At 43.8% G+C, this 25,143-nt stretch overlaps 1 protein-coding gene across 1 annotated transcript; it reads right to left on the bottom strand.

Moving 5' to 3' along the window:
• Nucleotides 1–13,027: 13,027 nt before the first annotated feature.
• Nucleotides 13,028–23,302, bottom strand: PDCL (phosducin like). Its single transcript, XM_026009258.2, has 4 exons — nt 23,025–23,302; nt 21,310–21,486; nt 17,739–17,920; nt 13,028–15,434 (listed from the first exon to the last, which is right to left on the bottom strand). Exons 2-4 carry the CDS (start codon nt 21,479–21,481, stop codon nt 14,883–14,885), a joined length of 906 nt encoding a protein of 301 aa, XP_025865043.2. The 5' UTR covers nt 21,482–21,486; nt 23,025–23,302; the 3' UTR covers nt 13,028–14,882.
• Nucleotides 23,303–25,143: the final 1,841 nt, after the last annotated feature.

Genomic DNA, 25,143 nt, shown 5'->3' with positions numbered 1-25,143 from the left:
TTGCTCAGGTATATATATATTTTTTAAGATTTTACTTATTTATTCATGAGAGACAGAGAGAGGCAGAGACATAGGCAGAGGGAGAAGCAGGGTCCTTGCAGGAGCCCTATGTGGGACTCAATCCCAGAACCCCAGGACCATGACCTGAGCTGAAGGCAGATGGTCAACTGCTGACCCATCCAGGTGTCCTGCTCAGATGTATTTTAGCTGGTCCCCACAGAATCCAGACCCCAGGTCTGGCGGCCTCGGTGGAAGAACTTGGAAGAAGAAATCCCAGACAGGAGCAGGTACACTGGCTCAAGTGAGGACATATCTGGGGCCTGAAAGTCTTCATGGTATGCTCAGTTTTTTCCCAAATACGTTTATGTTTTATGCCTATGTCTCTCCAACATATCCACATCCCCTCCCCAACATCCCCCCCCCCCCATCCTCTCCTTTGGTGCTCTTCCCCTTCCAGGCAGGAGGAGGAAGGCTGTAGCAGTCCTGGCTTACAGCCTGGGCCTTTCCATCCCCTACTCACAAGCCTGCCACCACCTGGTGCTGGACGTGCTACACTATGCTGTTTAGATCGAAAAGGGAGCTTAAAGATCTTTATCAGTTTTAGCAAAATAAAACAAAACAAAAAAAATTTTTTAAAAAAAAACCATCTGTTTTTCTAATGAAATCTTACTCAGAAGCATCACATAGAAAACTCGAAGGGGAGGGACGCCTGGGTGGCTCAGCCACTGAGCCCCTGCCTTTGGCCCAGGGCATGACCCTGGAGTCCTGGGATGGAGTCCCACATCGGGCTCCCTGCAGGGAGCCTGCTTCTCCCTCTGCCTACATCTCTGCCTCTTTCTCTATGTCTCTCATGAATAAATAAATAAAGTCTTTAAAAAAAACTGAAGGGAAAAAAAGCAGCACAGCAGAGGTGAGGTAAGAGTCAAAGTGTCACCTTCTCCACCTCCTTGATGCCTCTCCTTCACCTCCTTGTGGGGCCCTCAATCTAATCCAATCCCTGCATTTGATAAACTGGGGGAATGAGGCCCTGAGTGGTCAAGAAACCTGCCCAGGTTCACATACACTTAGCGGCCACCTTCAGCCTCCCTGCTCAGCCTGCCAAACCCCATAGCCCAGCCCTGCAATGACACTGAGGTCGCTCTTTCCTGATCCCCCTTCCTCTGCCCACTCCCCAGATTATCTGCCCATGCTGCAATGCCAGATCTTTGCTACTCCATCGATAGCCTGTACTTTGCTTCACAGCCCACTTCCTCCCTCTGCCCTCTCTAAAGTTTCACAGACATACTGGTCATGATGCTCATCAACCATTCCACACCTGCCCCATCAGTCCCATCCTAGGGAATAGGGTGTGTCGTGAGGTGTGTCTGAGTTCTCTCGGTGTCTCTAGGAACCTGACACAGAGAATATGTATGTGATATGCTGTTGCTTTGTCTTTCTTCTGATCTTCCAAGCAATGTTTCTGTATAAGGGGAGAGGGACACAGTGGGGTTTGAGAAATTACCAATACTCCCTTCTTCTAGGCCACTGGCCATGCCCTGGTCATCCTGTCAGGCATCATCCCAAAGAGCTGGCCACACCCTGGATGGGTGTTCTACTTCCAGACCCCCAGTAGGATAGGCAAGAGAAGAGAATGGTGGGCATGTAAGTAGCCTCAGTCACCAGGCATGTGGGTCCCAGGGCCCCATTCCCAGCCTACTCCTCCTAGATCTGGCTTTTTACTTTACTTCAGGTAGACCTAGCAGCTGACATTGACCTTGAAGACAAGAAGATAAATCCTTCCCCCATCTCCAGAAAGACTGCAAAGGAGTTTTTAAATCCATCAAAGAATATTTCCCTGGACCTTTCCCCCCACGAAATATAAAGAGACCAATTTTAAACACCTCAAGCAAAATAAGCACATGCAAATGATATTATTTTGTGTTCCTAGGCTGTTCCCTTAGAAGTTTACGCTTATACCAGTGAGGCTGCTGCAGTTCAAGAGGGTTTGCAGTCCCTCTTCTGAGAGTCTTTATGCAACACGATGGAAGCCTGCTTCTTCCCCACCATATTCCTGAGTTCGTCCTGAAATGACTTCTGGTCATTTCGAAAGCAGTCTAGCCCACCCTCCCACCATCAATATTTTCAACTTTTCAGTTTATTCAAAATAACATGGAGCACTATGACCCACCTTACCCAAAAATAAATAAATAAATAATTGCCTTTCAAAACAGTTTGAGTCTCCCTCTACACCCTTATTTCTAATGTAATCTTTACACATTATAAAGTAACTCAGCACTCGTTTCAAAGGTACAGCAATTGGAGAGATCTCAGGAGTGAAAGAGGCTCTGATCAGAAATGGTACATTGACTACTCCTTTTATGGGTACAAAGGAAATTTCTATAAGCTTATATAACCTTTCATGCAAAGGCTGCCACAGGGAAAATGCAACCAGAACACACAAAAAATAAAAACACAAGACTCTTTCTCAATGCAGATTTGGCTGCTTTAAGATACTTGGGATAGATCAATATTCCAAGAAACTGATAGAGCTGGCAGCTTAGTTCAGATGACTCCCTAACACACCCTATTCATATCTCTTTCTGTTTGTTTCCTCCACTCCCTTTACTTTTACGTGCTTCTTTTGTTTTCTCTTTTCTGTCCTTGGTTCTTACTTTCTCCCTTGTTTACTATCATCTCTCTCTCTCACTATTACTTGCTGGGTGCCAGGACCATGCACACAGTTCTTACACTCACATACATTATGGCAGTACAGATTATGATCCAAGCCAGAAGACAGAAAAGTGCTAAAGCAGCATCAAAGAGGGAGCAATGACTTGAGATCAGGAGTAAAGGGAGAGAAGTTGAGGGAAATCATGGAGGAATCTGGCTAATTACATCAATGGCCCCAGTTCACCCATCCCTGAACCCAGGCCCTTGGCCACATAATTTTGACCTCCATGACTCTGGGGTCAACCACACAACTTGCTTTGTCAATAGAACATCAGGAGGCAAGACACAGGTATGAAAAGTAGCTGTGATATTGGCTTTGTTCTCTTGTGATTCTTCCATTTTTATGAGGACAGGCCCAGTTAGCCTACAGGCCACCAAAGGAGGATGAAAGACACATGGAGCAGAGTTGCTCCAGTCAAGGTGACCCAGGTAAGACGAGCATAGAGTAGAACCTCTCCCTAAACTGCAGATGCAAGAGCAGCACAGCCAAGATCAACCAGGATCCAGCTGTCCCAGAGACACAGGCGTGAAAATAAATGATGCAGGGACATCTGGGTGCCTCAGTGGTTGAGCGTCTACCTTTAGCTCAGGGCATGATCCCGGGTTCAGGTCTCAATCAAGTCCCATAGCCGGCTCCCCATGAGGAGCCTCCTTCTCCCTCTGTCTAGGCCTCTGTCTCTCTCTGTGTTTCTCTCATGAATAAATAAATAAAAATCTTTTTTAAAAAAAGAAAATAAATGATGCATGTTTTAAGCAACTGAGTTTTTGGGGTGATGTGTTACATAGTAATAGCAAGCTGATGAAGCTCCCAGAGCTATTTCTGATAGCTCAGAAAGCTGCCTTCTTCTCCAGCACAGCATGCCCCAGTCCCTTCAATGTCTCAAGGATTCATCTACCAAGGCATACTTACTTTCTCTGTTTGCTTTTGGGAACTGATACTCTTGTCCTGAGCATAAATCTACTGAGGATTCTTTGAGTGTATAAGTTATGCTTTTCTACTGGGCTAGGAGTGCCTGGAAGTAGGACTCATGGCTCTCCCTTTCAGTTCTCATAATCACTTTCTCTTTGCAGAAAGTCAGGTTCATCTCTTGGCTGCTTTCTTTGAAGACTTTATACTCATTCCCACACTCAAAATACAAACCACACTAGAACGCAGTCATCTCCTCTCTTGTGGGAAGGGAAACTGAAATTGACAAAGTCTGGAAAAATAAGATGAGCAAAATTAGCCAAGTAACCCTCTGTTTGGCAAGTATGCAGACACCCCACACACACACACTCACACCCAGACACCATCTCTACCCCTTCCTCTCTCCAAGGATCACAGAACAATTGACATTTGGTCAAACTATGACCAAGACCATCACCACACACCTCATGAAATCTAGTAACCCCAGACCTCAAAAACCACAGTGACAAGGTAGGAAGCTACCTAATGATATGCCAGATTTGGTGCAGTGGCTTTGCATTCATCCTACCACTAAATCCTAATAAAAATACTGTGCAGCACACATCATTACCAGAAAAGGAAATTGCAGCTCAGGGAGATAACTTGCCCAAGGCTCCAAGCTACACAGTGGTAGAATCAGTATTTGAATGAAGAGCTTGCTCTGGGCTGAAATGAAGAACAATAAAAGCCCTCCCCTCACCTTGTTCTTACTCCAAATCTATTTGCCATGCATCAGAATCACCCAGCATATATATGTAAAATGAATATTCTACCCTCACCCCCAGACATCCTGCATTGGCAGGTCAGGAATGAGGGCTGGGACTGCATTTTTAATAAGCACCTTAGGTGACTTTGATGCAGGTGGTCTCCAAGACACACTCACAGAATCTTTGTCCTAAATCCTATAAAACTTGAGATTGCCAAAAGGGAGAATGCATCCTTGCCTTTAGAAAAGCTGTGCTTAGCCACTCTGGAAAACAGTGTGGAGGTTTCTCAAGAAGTTAAAAATAGGAAGACACAAAGAGATGGGAAAATATTCCATGCTCATGGGTTGGAAGAATTAATATTGTGAAAATGTCAATGCTACCCAGGGCAATTTACACATTTTATGCAATCCCTATCAAAATACCATGGACTTTCTTCAGAGAGTTGGAACAAATCATCCTAAGATTTGTGTGGAATCAGAAAAGACCCCAAACAGCCAGGGGAATATTGAAAAAGAAACCATAGCTGGGGGCATCACAATGCCAGATTTCAGGTTGTACTACAAAGCTGTGGTCATCAAGACAGTGTGGTACTGGCACAAAAACAGACACACAGATCAATGGAACAGAATAGAGAATCCAGAAGTGGACCCTCAGTTCTGTGGTCAACTAATATTCAACAAAGCAGGAAAGACTATCCACTGGAAAAAGGACAGTCTCTTCAATAAATGGTGCTGGGAAACTTGGACAGCCACGTGCAGGAGAATGAAACTACACCATTCTCTTTCACCATACACAAAGATAAACTCAAAATGGATGAAAGATCTAAATGTGACACAAGAATCCATCAAAACATGAGAGACTCCTAACTCTGGGAAATGAACAAAGGGTGGTGGAAAGGGAGGTGGGCGGGTGGTGGGGGTGACTGGGTGATGGGCACTGAGGGGAGCAGTTGATGGGATGAGCACTGGGTGTTATGCTATATGTTGGCAAATTGAACTAAAAAAAAAAATCCGGGGTCCCTGGGTGGCGCAGCGGTTTGGCGCCTGCCTTTGGCCCGGGGTGCGATCCTGGAGACCCGGGATCGAATCCCACGTCAGGCTCCCGGTGCATGGAGCCTGTTTTTCCCTCTGCCTGTCTCTGCCTCTCTCTCTCTGTGTGTGTGACTATCATGAATAAATAAATAAAATCTTTAAAAAAAAATCCTAGAGGAGAACACAGGCAACAGCCTTTTTGAACTTGGCCACAGCAACTTCTTGCAAGATACATCTATGAAGGCAAGGGAAACAAAAGCAAAAATGAATTACTGGCACTTGACGGGATGAGCACTGGGTGTTATTCTGTATGTTGGTAAATTGAACACCAATAAAAAATAAATTTATTATAAAAAAATGAATTACTGGGACTTCATCATGATAAAAAGTTTCTGCACAGCAAAAGAAACAGTGAATAAAACTAAAAGACAACCTACAGAATGGGAGAAGATATTTGCAAATGACATATCAGATAAAGGGCTAGTTTCCAAGATCTATAAAGAACTTATGAAACTGGGGATCCCTGGGTGGCTCAGTGGTTTAGCGCCTGCCTTCGGCCCAGGGCATGATCCTGGAGTCCCGAGATTGAGTCCCATGTCAGGCTTCTGCATGAAGCCTGCTTCTCCCTCTTCCTGTGTCTCTGCTTTTTTCTCTCTCTCTGTGTCTCTCATGAATAAATAAAATCTTTTAAAAAAACTTATGAAACTCAACAGCAAAGAAACAAACAATCCAATTATGAAATGGACAAAAGACATGAATAGAAATCTCACAGAGGAAGACATAGACATGGCCAACACGCACATGAGAAAATGCTCCGCATCACTGGCCATCCGGGAAATACAAATCAAAAGCACAATGAGATACCACCTCACACCAGTGAGAATGGGGAAAATTAACAAGACAGGAAACCACAAATGTTGGAGAGGATGTGGAGAAAAGGGAACCGTCTTACACTGTTGGTGGGAATGTGAACTGGTGCAGCCACTCTGGAAAACTGTGTGGAGGTTCCTCAGAGTTAAAAATAGACCTGCCTTACAACCTAGAATTGCACTGCTGGGGATTTACCCCAAAGATACAGATGCAGTGAAGAGCCAAGACACCTGCACCCCGATGTTTCTAGCAGCAATGTCCACAATAGCCAAACTGTGGAAGGAGCCTTGGTGTCCATCGAAAGATGAATGGATAAAGAAGATGTGGTCTATGTATACAATGGAATATTCCTCAGCCATTAGAAACGACAAATACCCACCATTTGCTTCAACGTGGATGGAACTGGAGGGTATTATGCTGAGTGAAGTAAGTCAATCGGAGAAGGACAATCATTAGATGATTTCACTCATATGGGGAATGTAAGAAATAGTGAAAGGGATTAAAGGACAAAGGAGGGAAAATGAGTGGGAAAAATCAGAGAGGAAAAAAAAAAGAAAAAGAAAAATCAGAGAGGGTGACAAAACAAGAAAGATTCCTAACTCTGGGAAACAAACAAGGGGTAGTGGAAGGAGAGGTGGGGGGGGGGGGGGATGGCATGACTGGGCGATGGGCACTGAGGGGGGCACTTGACGGGATGAGCACTGGGTGTCATACTATATGTTGGCAAATCGAACTCCAATAAGAAAAAATATACAAAAAAAAGAAGTTAAAAATTGAGCTACCTATGACCCAGCAACTGCACTACTAGGTATTTACCCCAAAGATACAGATGTAGTGAAATGACAGGACACCTGCACCCCAATGTTCATAGCAGCAATGTCCACAGTAGCCAAACTGTGGAAGGAACCACAATGTCCTTTGACAGATGAAGTGATAAAGAAGATGTGGTCTATACATACAATGGAATATTACTCAGTCATCAGAAAGGAAGAATACCCCATTTACACAGACGTGTAAATGGTTGACGTGGATGGAACTGGAGGGTATTATGCGTTATTCTGAGTGAAATAAATCAACTGGAGAAAGACAATTATTCTATACTTTCACTCATACGGGGAATATAAGAAATAGGGAAAGGGACCATAAAGGAAGGTGGGGTGGGAAACTGAGCGGGGAAAAATTAGAAGGAAGACAAACCATGAGAGACTCCTAACTCTGGGAAACAAACACAGGGTTGCAGAAGGGGAGAAGAGTTGGGGGATGGGGTAACTGGGTGACAGGCACTTAGGAGGGCACGTGATGGGATGAGCACTGGGTGTTATAGGTTGGCAAATTGAATTTTAAAAAATTTTAAATTAAAAAAAAAGAAAGGCTGTAGTTAGTGAGAAGTGTTCAGAGGTAACACGAAGGCTATAGGAAATACACAACCCTGGACGAGACGGACAATAAGGTCTACCATGAAGTCCAGAGGGCAGAGGATTCTGGGATTATTTACCAACTCTCCTTAGAAATAAGTTTGAGGTATCCTATTTCCCTCTCCTCTCTTAAATGTATAGAAATTACTAGGAATCAGTGTCTTAGCTAGCTCAGTCCATAACACCAACCACAGGAAAATCACCCCTCATCTCTTCCCAGCCCCTTTTTTGGGTGGACATCGTCATAGCCTGTGCGTAGGTAAGGCTGCGAAGCAGTACTGACTTCTGAACTTTGAGTTCCTGGGATTAAGTCTTGACATCATTCTTCACTGGCTGGTTGACCTCAGGCAAACTGTTTAACTATAAATGAGGATAATAATATCTCTCTGGGGTTGTTATGAGAATTATCCAAGAAAATACATATAAAGTGCTTAGAATTAGGGGTGCCTGGCTGGCTCAGTCAGTGTAGCATGTGACTGTGGATCATGAGTTCAAGCCCCATGTTGGCAGTAGAGTTTACTTAAAAAAATGAAATTAAAATAAAAAAATAAAAAATAAAGTGCTTAGACCTGGCACCTAGTGAGTCTCAATATATGTTTGTCACGTGCACCATCACAGGTTAGGAACAAAAAAATCATTGGGGATAAATGCTAGGATTACGATTTGAACACAAATCCTGTGCTCTGAACTAGGGAGCTTGGGACTCTCAATTTGGGACTTGTGGGTGCCCCTGCCTTCCTCTTCTCTTCTTGGGCCAGTTTATCTCTAAGCTTTGACCATAATTTGAAGTTCAAGAGTATACACATTGTATTTATCAAATAATATTTTGTTTGCTCTGTTACTCATTAATAAAGGGTGTGCAGGTACTATTTTCTGGTTCTCTTTTCTAAAAGCAAGGTCTCTAAAAATGACTAGTACATGGTGGTAGATATCACCTTCAGCCCCTAAACCCAAAGTTTGTCGGCTGGGGTTAGCAGCAATAAAATATTCTTTCCCTTTCCTCTGCTGCCACCATGTGGCCAAACTCCAAGTTACAACTGGCATTTCCTCTTCTACAGCGCTGAGGGTTTAATTTCAATTTGTAATCTGTTCTCAGGGAACATTGGTAGTACACCTCTGACCAAAAAATATGCAGCATTTCTGGAAAAGCGATATAACAGTCCTCTACCCTCCTATGAATCCCAGCCTATGTCAGCCTTGAGAATTTTCCCCCACTTAAGCAGCCAACATCCACTTCCATCAACTTCCATCAGAAACCAGAAATGATAGGACACAGTCCCTGACTCCAAATACTTCATAGTATTTTGTGTCAACAAATCCTTACAATTCAACGGGGGCAGCCACACATGCCGAAAATGGGGCCACGATACAGGAAAGAGAGACAAGGTCATTCAAGCCACCAGGACTTCCACGTCTCACACTTAAGGAAATCCTTAAATTTTTCATTAAACTAAAAACAAAATAATAGCATAAAAACAACAGTAGATAACTTACTAAGACATTTCTATGTGCTAACCAAAGCACTAAGAACTGTACTGGTATTAATTCATGGGCCTGTCATGCAAACTACTGTTATCACACTAGACGGGCAGGAAAACCAAAGCCATGGCCAATTTTTGCTGAAGTTAGGCATCAAGTCCTCAAGATTTTTCAAAATTTATTTTAGGAAAAAAGTGTGTGAATTGGAGGAGGAGTAGAGAGAAAGGGAGAGAATCGCCAGATAACTCCTGAGTGAGAAGCCCTACATGGGTCTCAACCCTGAGATCATGACCTGAGCCGAAATCACGAGTTGGACACTTAACTGACTGAGCCATCAGGTGTCCCCCTCAAAAAATTTTTTTTCTTTTTTTGAAGATTTTTTAAAGATTTTATTTATTTATTCATGAGAGACAGAGAGAGAGGCAGAGACACAGGCAGGGGCCCCATGTGGGACTCAATCCCAGGACCCCGGGATCACACCCTGAGCCAAAGGCAGACGCTCAACCACTGAGCCACCCAGGTGCCCCTCCTCTCAAAACTTTTCTTAACCAATTTTGCCATAACCCATTGAAGCACATGCAGTGGTATGACTGCTCCTTCCTGAAAAAACAGGAAAGACTTACCAAGGTTCTACAACAAACAGAGATATAGCAAGTGTAGCAAAACGCTGGCAGCAAAATGTTATTGGTAAAACTAAGTGAAGGGCATATAGGTATTAACTATAATACTCTTTTGATTTTCCTGTAGTTTTTAAAGTTTTCAAAATAAAAGGTGATTTTTAAAAATGCACTAATTCATAAAAGTTGAGAGTCCAACAGGTCTTAAAGGAGCATATAATTTACCTCTTATTTTACAAATGGTGAACTAAGGCCTGGGGAGAGGAAGAAGTTTGTCTAAGGGAACACAGCGGTGCTAAGAGAGCTAGAGTTCACGTCCACGGTTCCCTGGATCACTGCCACCTGCAGGGGACATGGATTGGCAGTATGGTTCTGGGGGGACACACCAGACAGACTTTGGGGGGGAAGGACTCTGTGGAGTCCTGACAGGAAGGGGAGGACCCCTCAGCAGGGGCTCCTGGTAAGTCCCAGCCACAGCCCAGATGGGTGGAGGTTCTGATGAGAAACACAGGCTGGACCAGGGAACCCGGGCTCCACCAAGCTTAACTCCTTTTTCTCTTTAAATTCTCTCCCTAGGGGCACCAGGGTGGCTCAGCGGTTGAGCATCTGCCTCTGGCTCACGGCATGATCCTTGGATCTGGGGATCAAGTCCCACATCAGGCTCCCTGCGTGGAGCCTGCTTCTCTCTCTGCCTGTGTCTCTGCCTCTCTCTCTATCTCTCTGTGTCTCTCATGAATAAATATATTTTTAAAAAATTCTCTAATTTTCTTTTTCCAAACTATTCTCTCCATGTTCTCTTTTTTAAGATTCATGCACCTTGAGAGAGAGAGAGCTCATTTGAGAGAGCAGTAGTGAGAGGCAGAGGGAGAGAGAGAATCCTCAAGCAGACTCCCCACTGAGCACACAGCTGAAAGCTGGGCTTAAACTCACAACCTTGACATCATGACCTGAGCCGAAATCAAGAGTCGGATGCTTAACCAACTGAGCCACCCAGGTGCCCCTACTTTTTCTTTTTAAAACTGATCTGTTTTGTTGTCACTTGATCATTTGCTTTCTCCACCCAGAACTAACAGACATTGTGGAAATGATGCAAATTTTGGAACTACATAGATCAGATTTTAAACCCCGCCCTGCCCACAAGCTGGAGTAGTCACTTACACCCTACTAAATCTTGGTCTCTTCATGTCTGAAGAAATAAATAGTAACTACTATTTATTTCCTACCTTGAAAGGCTACTGGTATTCAGTGGACCAAAGCGTTATTTTTTTTTTAAAGATTTATTTATTTATTCATGATAGAGGCAGAGACACAAGCAAAGGGAGAAGCAGGCTCCATGCAGGGAGCCCGATGCAGGACCCAATCCCAGGTCTCCAGGGTCACACCCTGGGCCAAAGGCAGCGCCAAACCGCTGGGCCACCGAGGCTGCCCTATTTTGGGTTTTTTAAGATTTTTATTTACTTATTCATGAGAGACAGAGAGAGGCAGACACATAAGCAGAGGGAGAAGCAGGCTCCCTGCAGGAAGCCTGCTAAAGGACTCGATCCCAGGATCCTGGGATCACAACCTGAGCCAAAGGCAGATGTTCAACCACTGAGCCACCCAGGCGTCCCTGTGTTCTAAATATTTTCTATGAAGTGACTTATACTCCTCATCCCCATTTCACAGATGAGGACAGCAAGGCAGAGGGGTTCAGCATCTTGCCCACAAAGCTAGTAAATGTGAGCCTATTATTCCTGGAGGGACTGTGATTATACCACAGGCAGGGAGGAAAATAGTCTGTGCCTTCAGGGACTCTCGTTCTGGAGGAAAGGGAAATCTGGAATACTACAGGGACATGGTTTGGGAGAGACAAGTAGCAGTTTCTTTCCTCAGTCCCATGGCTAAAAAAGAGAATCATATAAAGAGGAAGAGAATAGCTCTGAGCGTTTGGTTTTAACTTCTTCCCTCCCTGACTCAAATAAGGAAAGGCTTCTGTCATCACCACTGTCACTCACCTGAATCCAGAGATCAGTGAGTCCCACACTTGAGCAGCCTCAGAGCCACCTGGGGGGCTTATAGTGTACTGGGCCACTCCCAGAATTCCTGAGATGGTTGGTCCAGGGTGATGCCTGAGAATCTGCATTTCAAACAAGTTGCCCAGTGAAGCTGATCCCTGTGCTGTGGGACCACAGTTTCAGAAACACCAGCACCGAAGAGGTGAAGCAGGTGTTGTTTCCATTGCAGAGGTGAAACAGCTTCAAGAAGCCTAGGGACCTGAGCACTGACTGCGTGTTATACTGTACATTGGCAAACTGAAATTTAAAAAAAAAAAAAATCCTAGGTACCTCCCTAGGAGCTACACCAGTAGTGACAGGCTTCAAATTTAGATTTTTTTTTTCTGTATATTTTTTTATTGGAGTTCGATTTGCCAACATATAGTATAACACCCAGGGCTCATCTTTCTTGTCCATGCTGTTTCCACTATACCTGAGTAAGAGATTGAATGCTCAAGGATTTCCCCCATTCCATATGTTCCTTTTATTCTAGAGTCTCTGTTCTTGAAAGGTAAAGTTAAGGCAACTGATTATTTTCATTTACAACAGGAACAGATGCTTTCTAAAAACTATTTTGTGGGACACCTAGATAGATCAGTCAGGTGACTGGCTCTTGGTTTCAGCTTGGGTTGTGATCTTGGTGTCCTATCAGGCCCCAATTTGGGCTCCACGGTCTGTGAGGAGTCTGCTTGGGATTCTCTCTCCCTATGACCCTTACTTACCCTGCTCGGGCAGTCTCTCTCTCTCAAATAAATAAACCAATCTTAAAAAAAAAAAAAAAAAAAAAAAAAAGACCCTATTTTGCAAATATTCTTTTCTATCTACCCAAGAATTCTTCTTCTAAAAATCTATACTAAAGAACAATCCAAAATACAGCCCAAAATGCAAAGATGTTAAATGTTTTAAAGAAAAACTGGAATCTAAATACCCAGCTACCCTGGGTAGCTTAGTCAGTTAAGCATCCAATTCTTGGTTTCAGTTCAAGTCATGATCTCAGGGTCATGGGATCAGACCCATATTGGGCTCTGTGCTGGGTATGGAGCCTTCTTAAGATTCTCTCTCTCAAAAAAAAAAAAAAAAAAAAAAAAAAAAAAAGATTTCTCTCTCTCTCCCCACTTCTCCCACCACTCACACATGTGTGCTCTCTTTCAAAAAACAATAAATAAATAAATACCCAATATTAAGGAACTGGTTAAATAAATCATGGTATATCCAAGTGATGGGGTATTTGAGGCCATTAAAAATTATTTATTTAGAATTTTTATAACATGTCAAAGTATTTATATTAAATAAAATAGAAATCCAGTAAGCTCTCAATGTTATTAAAAATACTGAAAAAAAGAGGGAAATAAGAACATTGACAACAGTTAGTTGTCTGCTTCTTCTACACTTTCTACAGTGCGCGTCTGAAAGCAGAAAAATCATGCACTTTCTTCCTACTGATGAAGAAGTGAAGCAGGTGTTGTTCCCGTTGCAGAGGTGAGGAAATAGCTTCAAGACAGATATTTTTGAGACCCTTCTACATTAGTCCACTCCTGAATAACCAGGAAAAGCAAAACTGAATTTTAAAGTTAATCTTTTAATTCCACATTACATTTTCCCTGACCTTAGAATGTACACCATTTTAAGTAAAAAAAAAAAAAAAAGCTAAAAATATCAAATGACAATCATTATTATAAATATGAATACAAATAGAAAAGACTAGAAAAAAAACAAATAGAAAAGACAAGGATATCTGTAAAAATGATAATGCGGATAATTTTTGGTTGGTGGAATTACAGGACTTTATTTATTTATTATTTTAATTATAGGACTTTTAAAATCTCTTTTTAGCTTAACAATTTGTGTTACATATTCTACAATGGACATCTATTACTTTTGTAGTAAAAAGTCATTTTTTTTTTAAGACATAACCACCAAGCAACTCAGCACTGTGTACATGGTGGACTGTCGATGGCCATTTTTACAGTGTTGCAGATTATTTAATAACATGAAAAAAAGTTTGATCTATAATAGCTGACCATACTATAAAACAGTATGTTCAGAATGATCCCATTGTTTTGTTTAAAAACAAGCAAAATGTCTACGTTTACAAAGAAAATACGATGGAGGGAAATATGCCAAAATATTAATAATGTTTTCTTCTAGGCAACATTAGATATTATTCTTTCTTCTTTTCACTTCTGGAGTTTGGCAAATGTTCCTCTGTTAAATATTACTTTTCTAATATGCAAAAAGAGAGAGGGAGAGAGAGAGGGAGGGAGGGAGAGATTGAGAGGAAGATTTTTAAAAAGCTACATGAAAACAAAAAGTTACATTGTTAAATAAAAGACAGACAAAGAAATGAGCAGGAGTATCTTATTGAGAAACCCTCCTTTAAAAAAGGCTTCCCAGCTTCAAATCAGCTCTGATTCTTAAATCAAGCTGGCCTTCCAGCATCAAGAGGGCAGTTGGCATCAATCTTTCCTCCTCTTCAAGACTTAATAATGCTTGAGCAGGGCACTGGCTCCAGCATCAAGCTGCCCTCTTGATGGGACAAACATACATTGTCTGGAACCTTTAAACAAGACCCTGGTGGAGAACGGTCTCAGGTAAAAATTTAAAAATTTAGTCCTGCCTTCCAGGACTATGGATCTGATTACAAGTAAATACAATTTATAATCTTGATGAAGGAGACACACTATTTATGTTGCAAATAACACACTAACTACAGAATTATACTCCCAGGCCTGGCAGAGAGCTCTGAGGTCTGAAGACAATTTCCAGAACACTGTCTTTAGGATGTTATGTAAATATTGACTAGAAACAATAACAGAGATGTCATGCTAGAGAATCTTAAGTAAACAGTTCAAAAGCCCAGCTTCCTGTTTATACAATTTTAAGTCACTTTACTGCTAGCCACAAGGTGATGCAACATTCCCATTTAATCTAAGAATTTCTTGCCTTTACATATAATAAAAGGGACTACAAAGAACAGCTGAAAAACCACATGACACAGGAAGGAACAGAAATAAATACCCAGACATGTGTCTTCCAGCCCAAACAATGAGAAATCTATGCAATTAGACTGGCAGTTCAATCTATTTCCAAATCGCTATCCTCACTGTGACAGGTGGCAGAGTTACGCACGGACGTCAGCACCAAGACTTCCTTTTCTGGGAGCAATCCAAATTCCTGTAGAAAAGCTTCAAGGTCCACAGCGAAGAAATCTTCCCCCAGCTGGTCAGTGACACGAACAAAATTGCCAATCAATTCACCACCTTTGTAGATCAGCAGGGCAGGAAGGGCATTCCTGGTGAAGCGACTGCTGGCCCCAATAACTGAGCTCTTGACTCGGCAAAATTTGACAGCTGGGTACTCGGCAGCAAGGCAAATCATGCAGCCATTCATGGCTTCGGTCCCCGGAATGCCATCCTCATAAATATGGACCATGATGAGGGTGCTTTTCTGTTCTTTATCAATCATGTCCAAAAACCCTTCTCCACTAGGGATCTCAAAAACCTTCTTGAACTGGGGCCCCTTATGAAGCTGCTGCCGCATCTCTTCCATTCTCTGCTTCCTATACTTTTGGAGAAACTCTTCGTCATCTTGGTCCTCATTCATCACGGCAAACTCCTTCAGAGTCATCTGCAGGACAACCAGCAAGTGAGCAGAAAAAAACACAAACCCGCCTCTGTGATGAATATGTAAGTGAAGTGTCATGCTAAGTGCTCTGTATGTATTAAAGCTCATGGAAATCTTATGATACCCCATCAGGAGGGAACTTCTATTTCCCCCATTTTACAAATGAGATTCGAAGACTTGAGGTTATTTGCATCACTTCACGTAGGTACAAGTCCAGAATTCAAACTAGATTTTCTAAAAACCCAGTCTTCTAACTACTGCATTATAATGCCCTTCTATCCAAAAAGGCAGTTATCATCACTTCATGAGTTTGTTTCTTATAGTCACTGGATTAATTCTTTTATCCACTGTTTCATTTTTGGTAAAAAAAAAAAAAAAAAGACAACAGGATATTAAGGAATTTCAAAAACAACACTCACAATTCTTGCTCTGCACCCCCACACATACACACATACACAAAAAAACAATTACATAAACTGAAACTGTATTTTGCTTTTTATTACCAGTCAGATGCTGAAATCATTTTTGCTTTTTTTTTTTTTTTTTTAAATATTTATTTACTCAGAGAGAGCGAGAGAGAGGCAGAGACACAGACAGAGGGAGAAGCAGGCTCCATGCAGGAAGCCCGACGTGGGACCGGACCCCGGGTCTCCAGGATCACACCCCGGGCCGCAGGCGGCGCTAAACCACTGCGCCACCAGGGCTGCCCCATTTTTGCTCTTTTAACAGCAGTTGTGGGTGTACCAGTTAGGCTGCACTGCTTTTGCCACTTGGCATTATTGCATCTAAATATTTCCTCATGTTTCTAAATATTTTTTTTTAGGATTACACAGTTTGCCCTATTTTGCTTCACTTCCCTGTTTCTGGCATTGAGCTGGTTTCCAGCACTATTCTACGGCACACAATCTAACAGGACAGGGACAGCTTCTCTCAACTGCCCTGTGTGCTCATGTGATGTGTTGCTTCATCTGCTCTAATCTCAGTATAAGGAGGCCCTGTGAGCAGTGGGCACACTGCCCTGCAGCCAGTTTACGTTACAAAAGTATCTTCCCGGCAGCCTGGGTGGCTCAGCGGTTTAGCACCGCCTTCAGCCCAGGTTGTGATCCTGGAGACCTGGGATCAAGTCCCACATCAGGATCCCTGCATGGAGCCTGCTTCTCCCTCTGCCTGTCTCTCTGTCGCTGCCTCTCTCTCTCTCTCTCTCTCTCTCTCTCTGTCTCTCATGAATAAATAAATAAAATCTTAAAAAAAAAAAAAAAAGTATCTTCCTTCTCCTGACCTGGTGCAGCAAGACACTATGGCTGGAACAAAGCTTCCCTCTGCCTTATACGGCACAGATTAGGGGAACAACAGTAGATCAGGATGGACATTTATGCATCACAGATGGCCAGCACCATCCTTCCCTGGAGCTCCCAACTCTCCAGTCTATCTCAGCCTACCAGAGTGGCTCTTTCTGACCCATTATGGTCAGAAAATCTAATGCCCCAAAATCCTCCTCTTGCTCCAGACAAATGGCTGCTCACCTAATCCTCTTATCTGCTGCCTGATCCTGGCTTGTATATCCAGCTAAGAGCCGCTTTGGGCCATAACCAAATGATCTCAGGCACTCCTAGAAATTCATTCATGTTCAGAGGGCAGGTGGGGGGAATAGATGATCCTTTTGATACAGGGAAAATAAGACAGTCAGGGTCCTAATTCCAAACATCTTTCAGAGAGTTCATTTGCTTCTACTGTGTTGCCTTGTACACTAATTCTCATGAATAGGCTTCAGGTGAAACAGAGCAGCACCACGGAAAGAGCAAAAAAAAATCTGGGTGAGAATCCTGCTTCCTGTCAGCATTTACTAGTTGCATGTCTTGAGCCAAGTCCCCTTTCATCTCAAAGCATCAATTTCATCATCAGTAAAACAGGGATAATGCCACCAACCTCAGAGGACTATTTTTGACCCAAAGTAAGGTTTCAATAAAGGACAGAAAACTCACATTTACTGAGCGCTTTCAAAGGGCCAGGACCTGCACTAGGCTTTGTACTCAGAGAGCACTGTCAAGTAGAGATATTGACCTCACCAAACCTGTGACAAACTGAACTCAGGACGGAAGACACATCCCCACAGTCACCAGTGGCAGCCTGAGGTTCAAACCCCAGTGTGTCTGAGTTATGACACAACTCTCTACCGCTCCCCACCCCCTGCCACCACATGGCACAGCTTCTTGGAGGCCAAATCAAACACCTTGCACCTCTTGAATCACTGACCCCCATTCCAGCAGCCAGTAGCACTTGTAAGAAAAGCCGGGGGCTGCCAATTACCTTCCCACTGATCTTCTCCTGGAGGTCCTTCTGCCTGTGTTGGTCCTCCTCTTCATCCAGATGGGACTTGCATGTCATTGACAGCTTCTTGACCAGCCTTTCCATCTCCTGACACTGCTCCTCCCTTTGCTCTGTCTCCAACTGTTTGAAGCGGCGCCAGTCATTTATCACCCCTTTTGGACCTGAGATAGGGGTGATTGTGAAGGAGGTGACCAAGAAGAGTGGGTAAAGAAGCATGGACCAGCTCATATCCGCCTAGAGCTTGCTGCATCGACTGCACGGTGATGCTCACACAAAGGAGCGTGGTCTCCACACAGTGACGTCCACTGTGGCATGGCTTGCCATAATTAAATGGACAAGCTAGGGCCTAGCATCAGGAAGTGCACTAAATAAATTATGATTCATCTACTCAAAGGAAAATAAGAGAACTTGTGGAAAGAATGAAGTAACTATAGGTTTCTTGCCATGAAAGATGTTCAAAGGTAGGGAGGTTTGCTCGTCCCTCATGGGAGCGGGGGGGGGGTCCAAAAAAAAAAAAAAAGATGTTCAAATATCTTAGGTCAAAAAAAGAAAAAAGAGCAAAATGCAGAACAATATCATGGTAGGATCATCCCATTTTTAGAAAAGGAAATGCATGTGAGTATATAAATACTGACAGATATTTATTTATGCACATGTACCTTTGTACATTCGTAGAAAAAGGACTAGAAGGACATGCGAACAGTTAACAGAGACTGCCTCTAGGTCGTGGGATCTAAGGGGATTAGTGAGATGGAACTTACACTTTTTTCTTTCTACATTAATACATTTTGTATTATCTGGATTTTTATAACAAGATTGTGGCAGGTTGCTCTGTTATTCAAGTTACCCCCAAGCCTCTCTGCCCCTATGCTATACATCCTTGCCCACTGCCATGAGATTTGTAGGACCTTTCATGGGATGAGTGTATGCATCCCCAGCCCATTGATATTGGACTTGGCCATGTGACTTGCTTTGACCAATGGATTCTGAGCAAAAGATTTATGAGCCATTACATGTTTCCTTGCTGTTATACTTGGTCATGAAAAGGCAAGTCCCAGTCAGGGGCTGCTCCTTCAATCCTGTTGTTAGAATGACAGGCTATATGATGCAGAAGCAGGGCCTGCAGCATGTAACACATCTGAGAAACACACCTTTACTGTCACAAGCCACTGAGTTTTGGAGGTGATTTGTTACCACAGAAAAAAATATAAAAATCTATATGAAGAAAACTTTAAAATTCTACTTAAAAACACAAAGAAAGATCTGTGTTAGTGGAAAAGCAATACCATATTCCTGACCAGGAAGACCCAACATCACAAGGGTGCCAATTATCACTAAATTAATCTATATAACCTATATATTTAATGCATTCCCACGTGTGCACACTCTTAAATTTGTTTTGGAAAAGTAAGAAAATAAAAGTTGAAGGCACCTGGCTGGCTCAGTCAGTAGAGCATGTGACTCTTGATATTAGGGTTGTTGAGTTCTAGCCCCCATGCTAGGCGTAGAGCCTATTAAAAAAAGTTGGGAAAATGACATCATAGAAGAATACTGAGGGGGATCCAGCCCCATCAGATACTGAAACCTGTAACACAATAATTAAAAACAGTGTGATAGGGCAGCCCCGGGGGCGCAGAGGTTTAGCACCGCCTGCAGCCCAGGGTGTGATCCTGGAGACCTGGGATCGAGTCCCACGTCAGGCTCCTTGCATGGAGCCTGCTTCTCCTTCTGCCTGTGTCTCTGCCTCTCTCTCTCTCTCTCTGTTTCTCATGAATAAATAAATTAAAAAATCTTTAAAAAATAAAAAACAATTAAAAAATTAAAAATAAAAACAGTGTGATATAGCACTGTAAAAGACAAATCAATGCAAGAGACTACAAAGTGCACCTAAAAACACAAACATAGACAGCAATTCAGTACATTATAAAACTGATATTTCAAAGCAACAGAAAAAAGATAGTTTACTAAATGGTGTTGAAACCACTGGGTGGCAATATGGAGAAGACAAAAGTGAAGCCCTAGGGGGACACCTGGGTGACTCAACTGTTGAACATCTGCCTTTGGCTCAGGGCATGATCCTGGGGTCCCACTTGAGATGTGGGATCGAGTCCCATATCAGGCTTCCTGCATGGAGCCTGCTTCTCCCTCTGCCTATGTCTCTGCCTCTCTGTGTGTGTCTCTCATGAATAAATAAATAAATAAAATATTAAAAAAACAAAACAAAACATTTACACTTTGAAGCCTCTGGGTTTATTTTTATTTTTTTTAAAGATTTATTTATTTATTTATTCATGATGGATATATCTATAGAGAGAGAGAGGTAGAGACACAGGAGGAGGGAGAAGCAGGCTCCATCCCGGGAGCCCAACGTGGGACTCGATCCCGGGACTCCAGGACTGCACCCTTGGCCAAAGGCAGGCGCCAAACCCTGAGCCACCCAGGGATCCCGAAGCCTCTGGGTTTAAAAAAAAAATGTGAAGCCCTACCACATACCTTGCACCAAAATGAATTCCAGATGAATCAATATTTAAATGTATAAAAAAAAGAAAAAGAAAAAGAAATCATAAACATACTAAGAAAAAGCATGGGAGAATCTTTTTATAATCCTAGAGTGAAGAATGACCTTTTCAGTAAGAAACAAAAATAAGAAACTATAAAATAATGCTTTCAGGTACATAAAATAAAAATCTTCTGCCAGGAAAGGAAGATAAAATCAAAAGACAACATAATTGGTAAAAACAGATGCATCTCCTTATTTATAAAGGTCCCTTAAAAAAAAAAAAAGGCCACCAAATTTTAAAAATGAAGAAAGGGTATGAAAATCTCTCTTAGAGAGGCTCAACAGGGAACCCTGGGTGACGCAGCGGTTTAGCGCCTGCCTTTGGCCCAGGGCCCGATCCTGGAGACCCGGGATCGAATCCCACGTCGGGCTCCTGGTGCATGGAGCCTGCTTCTCCCTCTCCCTGTGTCTCTGCCTCTCTCTCTCTGTGTGACTATCATAAATAAATAAAAATTAAAAAAAAAAAAGAGAGGCTCAACATCCCTCTTGAAAAGATAGAAACTAAAACTACAATCAGTTACCTTTTGTCATCCCTCAGGACAGCAGAGATCACAAATTCTGAGAACACAGTTAGGAGGGCAAGTGTATGGGGAAAACCATACTGTTGGCTACATATAAAACAGTGCCACCTCAATTGCCACAATTTGGAAATATTAAAATGTAAAAGTATAAATATGCCATTTCAAGGAGTTTATACTATCAATATATGCATACCTATGACTTATGTGATATCAAACAACATTAATTTGAGAAGCTAATTCCAAAGCAATTCTGTCTATGTGCACTATGTGCGTGTTCATAGTCTGCGTATGCTGTGTATACACATCTGCACTGTGCACTGAAATGGCTGATGCACACACAGGAAAATGATGACACGAGGCTAACTCTGGAAGTGAGAGTGGAATTAAAGAGAAGTGATCAGGAGACTTCTGATACATATTTCATGTACATCTGTTAAACCTGATCCCAGAGCCCAGGGGTTTCCAGTACCTGTGTTGACTGAGATGCCTTCGCCTGCCAACTCAGCATCTGCTGGCATCGAAGTGCCAGCCAGCGCACCCCTGCCCCCATCCTTGTCTTCATGGTTGCTGTCCTCATCCTCACTGCTGCTGTAATAGTATTGCAGCTTCTCCCCCAGCAACTTATCATCCAGGGTCGTCATGGTGCCTGAGAGAGGCAACATATCAGGCTCTTTGTTGGTGTGAATCAGACAGATATGAATTGGAAGACTGAGGGCTCACTTATGCTGAGCTTCCACTATTTACAAGACCCTAAAAGTGATTTTTTTTCATAAGCAGGATCTCAGCAAATCTGTATCGTAACCTGAGTGGCAGGGTTAATCATGCTCTTTTTGTAGAAGGTAAAACTGAAGCTCAGATAAGGGAAATTTTTTTGCCAAGCTTTACAGCAAATGGTGGAGCTGGGATCAGACCCCAGAGTACCTGACTCTAAGAGACTGGAGGTGTGAGTCACCATCTCCCCTGTCCTAGTGTGCTGGCTTGGAGGAATCTGCTTAATGACTGGAGGTTTTACCTACACATACTTTTAGGTTTTCCTATCAACTAAGACTGCGGGGTAATTAAAAATTGGGCATTATCTTCAGGAAAAAGTCCAAAAAGCAGCATCAAGAATAGGATGCTGAATCACTGTCTAAGTCAATCACTCACCTGTCTCTTGCCTCCAACTTTCTGCAGAGCACACTGTGGTGGACCCATGAGCTGTGGGAGTCCTACCAACTTTGGTTAAAAGGGCCCATGACAAGATTTTACTAATTCCCAAGAATTTAAGGGACAATGGTTGGGGCCAAGATTCCGCATCAGCAGAAGCCGACCGCACTTGGGGAAAAAGGCCAGCTTGCCCTTCCAGCAAGGGGGGTGACAACTCTCGTCCCGCCTCTTAGCATCGCAATACTATGCTTCCTTCATTAAACACTTATCACCAGGCCTGCTAAACTCCTTACTACGTGGCTCTCTCACGGGGCGAGGGCCTCTCGAAAGCAGGGACCTCCGAGGTCCACCACCCATCCGGCCTCCGCACTATTCACTAAGCACATGCGGGGAGACAGCCTGGGTCGGTGCGGGAATGCGACACTCTATTGGTCAGGTAAGAAGCAGGGTTGATGGAAAGAACATGCAGGTACAGGGGAGTTGTGGGGGGCCGCGGGAGGCCAGAACCAAACTTAAAGAGGCATGAAGGGGCCCAGACGGCGCAGGTCAGGCAGGCAGACGCAGGGGCGTGCTCGATGAGGGCGGGGCCTCTGAGGAGGAAGCGGCTAGGGCGGACCAGTGGAGAGCCTCGGGGAGGAGGCGGGAGGGGGGGGGCGGAGAGGGCGGGGCCGGCAGAGAGGGCGGGGCCTCCAAGGGGAGGAGAAGCGGAAGGGCTCACGAAGGAGGCGGGGTCGTGGAGGGCGGGGCCGGCGGAGAGGGCGGGGCCTCCAGGGGGAGGAGTCCGAGGGGCAGGAGAAGCGGAAGGGCTCACGAAGGAGGCTCGGTCGTGGAGCGGCGGGGAGGGCGGGGCCGGCGGAAGGGCGGCGGAGGGGCGCGCCGAACCTTGGGGGGAACCTGATGGAGGCGGGGCCAGCGGAAGAAGCGGGGCGGGGTGATCGCGGCCGCCGTGGGGGTCAAGGGGGCGCACAGACATCACCTCCCACCCGTGTTCCACCACCTCCACCCGTAGCCCATGCCCGCCGCTTCTTCCCGACTGACCTCAGGGCAGTTACGCGGCCTAGCGCAGCTCGGATCCCTTCGGGCTGGCTGCTCCAGGGACTTGGGAAGGAAGGGAGCACTCCGTTGGACGAAGAGAAGTGTATCGGCGCCTTGAGCGCTAAGAAAAGCCGCCGGGGCCCCGACTGTGCGGACCAATGAGGCTGCCTTCCTGCGGTCGGGCGGACGCACGCTGGCCAATTAGGGCAAGCCTCTTCCGGCGGCTGAGGGAGGCGCTACGGGTCCTACTTTGGGACAAATCACCTCGAGGACAGTAGTACGCTTCAGTCGGCTTTGTTTCCATTTAAACGAAAAGCTACACCATACGTGTTTAGTTGTCAATACTAAGAAAAGTTTGTTTAGTGATCTTTGAAGTTTCTGAAACCATTCCACATGTGTTTTTTATTCGTTCTGAATCACATCGCGGCTCTTAGGATAGACTCAGAGACGTTAGATATTTTGCCCCCAAACACACAGACCTTGCATTAAAAAAAAAAAGAAGAAGAAGAAAAAGAAAAAAAGTCACGTTCATGACAACATTGTGAATTTCTGAATTGGATCCTGAAACAGAAAAAGATATGGACGGGACAACTGACAAAATGAAGTCTATTAACAATACTTGTGTATCAGCAGTTCTGATAATTGCACTGTGGTTATATGTAAGATGTTAACGTGGCAATTCTGGGTGGAGAATGTGGGGGAACTCTAAGCTACTTTTGCAACTTTTTTTTTAAAGATTGTATTTATTCACGAGAATATACAGAGAGAGAGAGAGAGAGAGAGGCAGAGACACAGGCAGAGGGAGAAGCAGGCTCCATGCACTGGGAGCCCGACGTGGGACTTGATCCTGGGACTCCAGGATCAGGCCCTGGGCCTAAGGCAGGCGCCAAACCGCTGAGCCACCCAGGTATCTCCAACTTTGCAACTTAAAAAAAAAATGGTTTCTATTGGGACTTCAAGATAAGAAGCTTCTGCACAGCAAAAGAAACAGTCAACAAAACTAAAAGACAACCTACAGAATGGGAGAAGAGATTTGCAAATGACGTATCAGATAAAGGGCTAGTTTCCAAGATCTATAAAGAACTTATTAAACTCAACACCAAAGAAACAAACAATCCCATCATGAAATGGGCAAAAGACATGAAGAGAAATCTCACAAAGGAAGACATAGACATGGCCAACACGCACATGAGAAAATGCTCCGCATCCCTTGCCATCAGGGAAATACAAATCAAAACCACAATGAGATACCACCTCACACCAGTGAGAATGGGGAAAATTAACAAGGCAGGAAACCACAAATGTTGGAGAGGATGCGGAGAAAAGGGAACCCTCTTACACTGTTGGTGGGAATGTGAACTGGTGCAGCCACTCTGGAAAACTGTGTGGAGGTTCCTCAAAGAGTTAAAAATAGACCTGCCCTACGACCCAGCAATTGCACTGTTGGGGATTTACCCCAAAGATTCAGATGCAATGAAACGCCCGGACACCTGCACCCCGATGTTTCTAGCAGCAATGTCCACAATAGCCAAACCGTGGAAGGAGCCTCGGTGTCCATCGAAAGATGAATGGATAAAGAAGATGTGGTCTATGTATACAATGGAATATTACTCAGCCATTAGAAACGACAAATATCCACCATTTGCTTCAACGTGGATGGAACTGGAGGGTTTTATGCTGAGTGAAAGTAAGTCAATCGGAGAAGGACAAACATATGGTCTCATTCATTTGGGGAATATAAGAAATAGTGAAAGGGAATAAAGGGGAAAGGAGAAAAAAATGAGTGGGAAATATCAGAAAGGGAGACAGAACATGAGAGACTCCTAACTCTGGGAAACGAACAAGGGGTGGTGGAAAGGGAGGTGGGCGGGGGGTGGGGGTGACTGGGTGACGGGCACTGGGTGTTATGCTATATGTTGGCAAATTGAACTCCAATAAAAAAAATGATTTCAGATTCTGAGTCCTTATTAAGGTGTCAAATACAGACATAAACTGATTCATAGAAAGCTTTGTCCAAATTGAATCATTAAAAATATCCTAAAACAATACCCTCTAAAATGGGGCTCCTAATTTAAAGGAGAGATTCTCAGCTTGTGGTTCTTCAACCACCTAAAATTGTCTG

Source organism: Vulpes vulpes, chromosome 2, assembly GCF_048418805.1.
Source record: "Vulpes vulpes isolate BD-2025 chromosome 2, VulVul3, whole genome shotgun sequence".
NCBI lineage: Eukaryota > Metazoa > Chordata > Mammalia > Carnivora > Canidae > Vulpes > Vulpes vulpes.
Note: the sequence above shows the minus strand (reverse complement) of the source record. Positions and strands in the feature narration are given on the sequence as shown.

Bases quoted from the DNA above. Each gene is read 5' to 3' on its own strand.
- PDCL (XM_026009258.2), bottom strand. From the start codon at position 21,481: ATGACGACCCTGGATGATAAGTTGCTGGGGGAGAAGCTGCAATACTAT. The intron at 17,921-21,309 runs GTACTGGAAACC...CCCCTATCTCAG, and splicing joins AGGCATCTCAGTCAACACAG to GTCCAAAAGGGGTGATAAAT. The intron at 15,435-17,738 runs GTAATTGGCAGC...GTTGTCCTGCAG, and splicing joins AGGAGAAGATCAGTGGGAAG to ATGACTCTGAAGGAGTTTGC.